General features: G+C 45.1%; 1 protein-coding gene across 1 annotated transcript in view; it reads right to left on the bottom strand.

Annotated features, from left to right (window-relative positions):
* Positions 1–7,086: 7,086 nt before the first annotated feature.
* The window catches only part of PTTG1 (pituitary tumor-transforming 1), a 28,957-nt gene continuing 26,338 nt past the window's right edge, over positions 7,087–9,705 (bottom strand). Inside the window, exons 5-8 of the mRNA XM_027682302.1 lie at positions 9,644–9,705; positions 8,693–8,825; positions 8,062–8,211; positions 7,087–7,247 (exon numbers count right to left, since the gene is read on the bottom strand). Coding sequence (XP_027538103.1) covers positions 7,132–7,247; positions 8,062–8,211; positions 8,693–8,825; positions 9,644–9,703 — 459 coding nt within the window. The 5' untranslated portion in view covers positions 9,704–9,705 and the 3' untranslated portion in view covers positions 7,087–7,131. The remainder of the gene's footprint in view (positions 7,248–8,061; positions 8,212–8,692; positions 8,826–9,643) is intronic.

The following is a 9,705-nucleotide window of genomic DNA, read 5'->3' as shown; positions in this document are numbered from 1 at the left end:
CAGCTCAACCTTTAAAACCCAGACTAATCACCTTTAAAACCCTTACTTGACCTTCCTGATCTTCTCCATTTAAAAATCTCCCATTTCTTTGACTTCCCTCGTTCCCACACAGGAGGTGTCCCCACGTCCCCCCGCTGGCCCTGGCACATCCGTCCCTGGCAGCCTCCTCTGCTCTCCACAACAATTCCAGTTCCTGCAGCAGCTGCAGGGTGTGCTGGGCTCTGGGGAGCCTGTCCTGTCCTCTCGTGGGGTCCCCTCACAGCAGGGACAATCCCACCCCCCCATCACTGCCATCCCAGCAGAGCAGCTCTGCCACAACACACACACCCACCAGGTCATGGCTCTGCTGCTGAGGCAAACACTGCCCAGATCTTACCCTTAAACACAGTTAATCCCTCTCAGTAAAGCCAATATCTGAGTTTAAAGGCAGGGTGCTCACACACACAGACACTATTAATCTCTGCATTAATCTGTGTATTAAATTCATCCCTGCTCTACAAAGATCATGTTCACCCGTGAAAAACCCAAGGCCAAAGTTTCAGTGCAGGCTTAAAGAAAACTCACACCCATGCCTTGCTCTTGAGCTGAACTCTGCCAGTCTGAGCCCAGCCACAGGTACTGGTGCCCAGCACACCCTGCCCCAGGTTCTCACCACACCACTGCAGTGATTGGCAGTGCCAGAGCAGGAACTGCCAGCAGAGATTCCTCCTCCTGAACCCTGCAGGATGACAAGTGCATCAGGTCCCTGCAACTACACAGACACTTTCACTGCCCCCACACCAGAAAGAAAAGATTTAAAAAAAAAAAAAAAAAAGTTAAAAATAATCTGGAATGGTTAATTTGTGTATGGAAAAAAATCCCCATCTCGTGATGAAGCAGATCAGCCCAAGCACATATTTTGGGCTTGCCAGAAGCAAATGCATTTGTTCCCAAAATGCTTTCTGAAGCTCCCAGTTATTTTCTGGCTGCATTTTTAATTTCAAGCCGTAGTTACATTTCTAGTGCCAATGTCTATGTCACGAATAACAAAGATTCAATTTCCTCTGCTGTAGAATTATTCCACTCTGCTTATCTTGAGGTTCAGTTCTCTTGTCTCCATTTTAATCATATTTTCCAACACAGTACTTTGTGCAACAGACCATTTTCCTTCATGAGAGATAAAAATGATTGCATATTCCATTTCATTTTCTGACCCAAGACTTACTGATTATTTCTGCATTTTTTCACTAAATTTAAGAAAAAATACATGGCAAACTAAATACCAGGCATAAATCACTAAGAAAAACAACATTTACACCATCACCCACCTATACACATTGCAGCTAGTTAAAACACTAATAACAAAACAATGAAAGTTATTTCACATTTTTAAAAAGCTCTGGCCATCAGCAATAATAATAAAGACCTATAATACCAAGAATTAATTTTAGTAATCACTATAGCAGATATTTACAGTATAGCAATAATATAGTTTCATTTATACTCAGCCCTGAAGGCAATTCCAGCAAGTTTTATGTATTGAAAAACACAAATTTTTATGGGCTCCATCTTTTTTTTTTTTAATAATGTGTTTTCAGATGACAGGATGGAACAGGATGGAAGAATGCAAAGAGCCAAACCCACATTTTGCACGTTGGCACAACTGCAGGAACAGCTGCACTGACTGTGCCCAGAAGGTGCAGGGCAGCTGCAAAGCCAAAAGAGTGGAGATTCCTCCATCTCTTTTTTCCGTGCTGTCAACCACATTTTTGGGTGCTTAGATAAGCTCGGAGCACATAGAAGAAAAAAAAATTAGATAAACCATCTTCAAAAAAAGCAAAGGATCAATGTGAGAGAAAACCAGGTCTAGCCAGTCAATGCCCTTAGCTGCAATCAAACACTGCACTCCCAAAATCACTGGCATTTGATGGAAAGAGGAAAATACATGCTTCAATTAACTCATATCCTCTCCTTGTTTAAATAGTTGTCATTTAAGTGGGTTAAGATACAGATTTAAAAGAAAAAATGAATATACATAAATCATAACACAAGGAAAATATTAATGCATATAATGCTAACACCACCCCTTATTTCTGAATTCCATTGGATTTGGAATAAAGTCACAACAGCACTGGAAGGACAAGAGGAAAAAATTCCTGCCTGGTGAAGAGAAGCACTAGAAAATGTGCAGATACAACACAGTATTTATACAACAGTATTTTAAAGTAATTCCAAATTTCTCATCGCTTTAGCATAAATATCACTCAAAACTACTTCAAACACCATCTTGTTTATGCTGCTGTTTACAAAATGTAAATCCATCAGAGCTGACAGAGTTGCTCTGATTTAAAATGGGAGGAATTGAGGAAGAATTTGGCATTCTGATTCAGTTTTTAATGCACAATTTACCTTTCCCGTACACACAGTGCACTGGCCCTCAGGCAGAAGATAAGCAGCTAATAAATCAGCTTACATTTCTTTCAGCTCTTACTCACGGTGGAATCCCCAAAATGCATTTTATTTCATCTTTTTCCCACTCTTCAGCTTTCTCTCTTTCATTTTCCTTCCTCCTCTTCAGTCACCCCAGGTTTGCATTTCTCGTTTTCTATTTGAGTGGCTCGGCTTTGTTCTGTACGATGGAAAGACAGACAGACAGACAGGGACAGAGGCACGGCCAAGGGAACCACCTCGGACACCCACACTCGGGAGCATCTGATTGTGCCTCAAAAACATTTTCACTTTATAAAGGGGAGGGACTGGAACCTCATTTGCATGGGGGTCATTCCATCTGCTCGGCTCACGCCTTGGTGGCTCTGGAAAGTCCCTTTCTGGTTCCTTGGCTGGTGCAGAGCAGGGAAGGCCCCGCTCGGGGGGAGCTGAGAACTCTGTGCTGACCCTGCAGGAGGGGCTGCAAGAGGGGCTCCATTCCCTGCTCAGACACCCAGCTGGGACATTGGGGTGCTCTTTGCCCTGAAGGTTGCAGGGCTCAGACCATCACCCAGAGCTGGGGACTCAGCTGAGAGAAACCCTCCCTGCTGTGCAGGAGGAAGCTCTGGTCAGGTGCTCGATACTTGGGCTTCCTGTCTGTGCAGCCCGCGGTCTCATCTGGGGAAATCCTGAAAACATTATCAGATGCCTGATAAGCTCTTTAGCTTTCAAGTACATACTGATTCAGTTTCGGTCAAAACCTCATTTGAATACAGTTTTAAAGTCTAAATAAAAAGCAAGACCCTAATGGGGAAGAGATTAGACTTGCAGTCTGACATCTCTGGTATCCAAAATAGTGTGACTGATTAATGCTGGCATAAACAAATGTGCTTCTCCATACCTGCATCGAGATGCTCAGAGCATGCATTCAGCTTATTAAAAAGGTGTGGAATTACATGCCTGGCTAATTAAATGCCTTTATTTACCCACAAACAAATAGCACAGCAGAAGCAGCAGCACAGATGTTGCTCCACCCGATGTTGTTCACCACTGACTCGAGGCAGGTTGTTTCTGAGAGTGAGGAATTGCTTGGAACCCTCTGGTGCCCACTCATCCCATGGTCTTCTCCAGCAAAGCTGGCACATGTGCCAAGCCTTGCAGTGTTCAGAGTAGACTCCTGCTTACCAGGCATCACAGAGAGGTTTCCAAACCCTGCTCACGGTCACTCAGGCTGACATCAGAAAGCAGAGTAGACATATAGTCATTTCTTGCATGATTTCATAAATCTTTCATCCCTGCTGAAAGTATTTCTTTGTAACAGACAGTGAGATAACACCACGAGTTATGAATTCCAAGAGGAGCTGGAGCTTAGTCCCATTGAAAACTACAGAGAAATCCGAATTACTTTTGAAGAAATCGGAATTTCTTCCTGAATACTGTTAAAAGCAAACTTTCACTTGATTTCACTTGAAAGCTGAGTTCTGTGGGTCTTTTTCTGTGACACAGAGCCTTATACAAAGATATATATATTTCTTTACTTTTGTGCATCTAGTTGTCTGATTTCTTTGAGCTGAATTGACTTACAAATTTTACGAGCTCCCCCTCTGATTTCTGTCTCATTGCTTTAATACACAATAAAATAGAATAGGCTGACAGAGAAGGAAACCAAGGAAATAGTTCACAAATCATGCACCTTTCATAGACCACTCTGCACATTTACAAAAGTCATGGTCACATCACAAGCCAGGTAGGATTTGATTTGCCATCTCCCAGCCTGCTGTGATGGGTATGAATTAGCAGCTTTCCTGCAAGCCTGGCAGGGCTGTCAGGCATGCTGGGGGAGCACAGTGCAGAGGGGGTGGTGGAACAGCTCCTCTGGGCACCCCTGGTGACCTGGGCAGCCTCCAGAAGCCAGAGCTCTGCTCCTGGACAGGCTCAGAGAGGAGGGAGGGACATGCCAAGACAGGAGAGCTGCAGCCATCCTCCGTGACAGGTTTGTCTGAACTGGGAAATGTTCCCAGTAGGAAATGCCTGAAGGGATTCGTGCAGAGGCATTAACCTTCCCCAGAGTCTCTGTGGACGTGAGTCCACAGACATGCACAGATTTCTTTCCCTTCCCTGAAGGAAGAGTTTTGCTCCACAGTTGCACAGAGGGCTGGGGTGTTGCCAGCACTGCCCACAGCCCCCACAGCTTTGCTCAGTGTCCCCACAACAGCCAGGTTATCTGTCAGGGTGCCTTAAAACCCCACCAGAGTTGTTCTACTCAGGTTCATCATTCTCTTCATTATTTTGCTGTGACTGGCTGGAACATCTGTGAAGGCAAGACTGTGAGACTGGTACAGCACAGTGAGACCCACAAACCACAGCACACCCAGAGATCTGCTGCCACAGCTCCATCCTGGCCTCCAGCCCCACTGCTGCCCAGGACAAGCCCTGGGCTTGCCTGCACCCTGCCCTGGGTGACAAATGGTGCTCCCTGCCCTGAATGCAGCATTTCTGTGGGTGAAGGAAAGCCACTGCTGCCCTGTCAGGCAGCTGGAGTGAAAAGAGGTGCTGCAAAGTGGCCCCAGCCAGCACAGCACAGTGAGTGTCACGGGCTTCAGAAGTGGCTTCACTGGATGCTTTGCAGTCAGAAGTTAAAAACAGGAAGGTTTCAAAGGAGTTACAAAGGCAGGAAGTGAGTCAGCCCTGAGCAAGAGGGACAGCAAAGAGTAACCCCTTGTACTGCAGAGACCCAGCCAAAGACAGACCCACCATCCAGAACCAGAGTGAGCAGCACAAAACAAAAACGTTGCACTCCTGGTTGCAGCACCAGAACAAACACTCAGCCCTTAAGCCTGGACAGTCACACGAGCCCTGAGGAGGCCCTACATTGTCAACAAATTCCCACCAACTTTTGCAGGTTCCTAAATAGGGTAAAACACTTAAAGAATTAGCTGTTCCACAGATGAGTGCATCAGGTTCTGAACATGTTGGTCTCTCTTTCAAGCATACTGTTGAAGCTATTAGGAAGACAAATCATGTTTTAATTTCTGTATTAATAAGAAAACTAGGATGCTAGTTCCAAATGAAGAAAAAAATCTGGAGAAGGACAGACAGAACTGGCTGAGTTCCAGCACTAAAAAATGCCCTCGTCCCTCTGCTCTTCTTGAAAATCTTCTGTAAAGTAGCAAAAGACTTGAGAGTCAGAGCATAGTCACACACACCATGGGGGGAACCAAAACACAACTGAAATAGAATATGAGCCTCCTTGAGAAATGAGATTTCAGTGCAAAGCATCTCCAGATCCTTGCTATTTCAAAGAGAAACTCAGAACAGAGCACGGTAAGGTAGGCACAGAAGAAAACACTTCAGAGAAACTTTTGTTAACACTGACAGAAGCTGTTGAAAAGCTCTTATCTGAAAAAAAAACCAAAAAAACAACACCACACAAAAAACCACCAACCAAAAAACAGCTGGGGCAAGACTGGCTAGAAGGTAAAAAGCAAAATCCAGTACCTGGCTGCAACTTGCAAGTTTTGGATATCTTCCAGTGCAAAAATTATCCTTAGAAGAGTGCTGTGCTCTTGGAATCAGTTTTGCAGAGGAATGTTTCCATTGCATTTACAAAATGAAGTTTTATTCTTAAGTTTTGCAGAGCAAGGTTTTGTAAGTCAGCTTTGGAATTAGAAGCCTTGGCTTCATAATAATGGGAGTCTTTAACTAACAATTTAAAATACCTTAAAAGAACTTATAAGCTGCATCACAAAATCCAGGGGATGAAACACAATAGGCTCTACTCCAAGCAAAGGATCACACAGCTGCTAAAAGCAGCTGTCAAAGGTTGTGTGTTATTTAAGAAGGAACACCTAAACAGCCTTAGAAGAATCCAGGACAGTCAAAGCTTCCAGGCTGGGCAGAGGTTCACACACCAGGGACTGTTCTCACCCACGTGGCTGCCTGACAAGAAGCCACGGGAGGGCACTGTGGAGCCGTTTCAGTGCCTTAGTTACAGGAATTTCTGTAAAAATAAGCTTGAGCTGTTTTCTCCCAGCTTGTTAGAACTGACAAGGACAAAGATGCATTTTGTCATTTTCTTTTGTAGTGACTATTGTTTAACTCGTGTGTCTCGTACCCATCAAACTTTGATCTCAGTAAAGGCAGACAAGTTAAGAACTAAAAACTATTAAAATGCAATTAAGGATCAGCCAAACCCTGAAATCCCTACATAGAATTTCCTTTACCTGTATCTTTTATCTGGTTCGTTTGATATTTCGGTGAATTCTTTGAAGTTTCAAAGCAGCTCCCAGCCCCTGGAGCCACACAGTACTGTGACAATTAAAAGTAGTCTGTAGCTGCATAAAAACCCAGCATACCCCACCTCAGAGAACCACTGGGGAGAGCAAACAAGTTCAAATGAAAAATGCTGGAAGAGCACCAGCTCTAGGGCTTGATTGACACTAGATTGGTTTAAACATTTGCATGTGTTTTAAAGGCTCAAGTTATGCAAAGTGAGGTCAGGTGGACCTCAATCTATCACAACCATGTAGTGTAACCAGCAGGTACCAACCCCTGGATATGGTTCATATTAGTCTTGCTTACAAAGCTTACCCAGGCTCTGCTTTAGTTGCTGGTCAGATACCTCCTTCTGAAGCACTACTCACACCTGGAGCCTACTGAAAATGAACAAGTCTAGTATTATGCATGTTATATTAGCTTTTATTGAAATACAGAACTACATGAAATTTAAAACCCATTACAACATTCCTGCTCCTCATAAAAGTAATCTGGAAACGGTGGCAGCTCGGGGAAGTGGAGTTTTTCCAGGCTAGCAATGAAGTCAAAATTTGCTTGCAGCAAGCCTGAAGTTAGAAATAAATCAAATCAGTTAGAGATAAAGAAATGAGTTAGAAATAAATCAAATCAGTTCCTCAAACTCACAATGTGCACTAACACAAGTCAGCTCCCAGCATAAACCTCCTGAACCCCACCTAGCTGATAGTTGGCAAAGCACTGCAAAACACTGCTCAGTGTGATGCTTTCCACTGAGACAGAGTTCATTTTCTTCCCAGCAGCTGCTATGGGCTGTGTTCTGGATTTGTGCTGGAAGCAGTGTTGATAACTCAGGGCTGGTTTGGCTGTTGCTGAGCAGTGCTCCCAGCTGGCACAGCTGCCTGCCCCTGGCCCCAGGGCTATCCCACACCCTGGCAGCACACCCAGCACCTGAAGCTGGGGGGAGAAGGAAGGAGTGCTATCTGCAGTTACAGCACTTGTGATGGAGCCCTGCTGTCCTGGGGGTGCTGAACACCTGCCTGCTGGTGGGAAGCAGTGAATGAATTCCTTGGTTTGCTTTGCTTGATGCATGGCCTTTGCTTTAGTTATTAAACTGCTTTTATCTCAAACCCATGAGTTATTTCACATTTCCTCTTCCAATTCCCTTCCCCACCCCACGGCAGGGGACCCAGGAAGCAGCTGGGTTATGCCATCCCTCAGCAACAGCACTGAGACCAGCACCTGAACCAGCAGGGCTGGGCAGTGCCACTCAGCTGGACCCCACCAGAGCTGGCTGCTGCTGGGGCACTGCTCTGGCACAGCCCAGACAGCAACAGCAACTCACTGCTGGAGCCAACTGCCTTCCCTCCCAAAGCCTGAAAAGCAGGCCAAGGTTCCACTTACTGGGTGTAAGTGACAGCTCTGGAGTGGGAAGAGGGGTTGGCTCCTCCTCTACACGTCTGTGGTATGTCCTTGGATACACCATGAGGGGAACACCACGCAGGTCAAGATTGCTCAGCTTGCACTCCTCAGGAACATCAAAGATCTCAAAGTCTGTTTGGGAAAGACAGTCTGAGTAAGTGTGCAGCAGCCTGGGAAGCTGCAAATTCTCCTGGATTAAGTTAAATGGGAAGCAATCTAAAAATCTAAAACAACACAACACAAAGGGCATTTATTTGCAGTTACACCTTAGCTGTCCATGACATTCCCTACACAGCCACTTATCAAAAGACTAGATTGCATAATATAACTGCTAACACACAGCAGCTTTTCATGACTTCAGCAAGCACAGCACGTGTTTCACCAACACTGAAGTCTCTGGCACAGCAGTTTTCACACACTAAATCCCCATGAAGACTTTAAGGACACAGTTTGAAGGCCTGAGAAAGCAAGCACCCTTATGTTTCAGAAGGGACTCGGGAGAAATGCAGTGCTGGCTTTGTGTGCCACAATAGCTTGGACAAAGTCTTACAACAATGCCAGCACTCGTGAAAGCTTTATTGCTCATTTTAATAATTACACCAATAGTTCTTACCTTGAGGATCAAAATGAAACATATTTTCTACTTCTGGCCAATCTTCTTCAGACTCAGCACAATCTTCTTTACACTCTGCCAAATCTTCCTCACATTCTGAAGCCCAGCTGTCTAATTCAGTCTTTTCATTAGTCTTAAAAAAAGGAAGACACATTATTTGAGCTACTGTATCATGTTTGTAGTGGCTCTCCTGTGCTATTCAGGTCTCCAGACAAGCACACCTGCCCTACAGTCCTCAGGTAGGCCTGAATGCTACACCTTCAACACAAACAAGCTGGAGATGGGCAAATGTTCCAGCAGAGTTTATGCAGCTCAGTACTACACACAGTAGCAACAAGTGACTGCACTGGAACATTTAAGCTCATATTAAACTGTTAGTACTTAACATGTGAATAAGGCATTAACTGAGACTGTTTTCCCCAGAGCCATCTATGTAGGTGCACTAGTTTGGGCTAGAATAGTTATTTTCCTTCCTTGTAATTGATATGAGCCATGTTTTGGATTCCTGCTGAGAACAGCATCAATACACACAGCTGTGGGAGCTACTGCTGAGCAGGTTTACAGAGCCCAGGCCCCTCCTGCCTCTCCCAACCCCCAGGGAGGAGGCTGGGGGTGCACAGCCAGGACAGCTGACCCTGAGTGTGCAGAGGGACATCCCCACATTGCACAGCAGCACGCTCAGCAATGAACACAGGGGGAGTGTGCCAAGGCTGCACTGCTCAGGGACTGGCACAGCATCACTCAGATGCTTATGTCTTCCTTTGAGATTTTATTATTAAACTGTCTTCATCTCAGCCTGGGAGTTCTCACTTTTACCCTTCCAGGTCTCTCACCCATCCCACTAAGGGAAAGTGAGGGAGCAGCTGTGGGGTGTTTAATCTGCCAGGGTTAAGCCACAACCAACTACACATTCCTCTCCCCCCTCCTGCAGCAGCAGCATGTTGTACTCACTTTGTTTGCAGTGCAAGGCTGATTTTCCTGCTTCATCTGAGGCTGATTTTCCTGCTTCATCT

This window comes from Neopelma chrysocephalum, unplaced genomic scaffold, assembly GCF_003984885.1.
Source record: "Neopelma chrysocephalum unplaced genomic scaffold, ASM398488v2 Primary Assembly neopelma1_63, whole genome shotgun sequence".
Lineage (NCBI taxonomy): Eukaryota > Metazoa > Chordata > Aves > Passeriformes > Pipridae > Neopelma > Neopelma chrysocephalum.
This window is presented reverse-complemented; position numbering and strand designations above follow the sequence as displayed.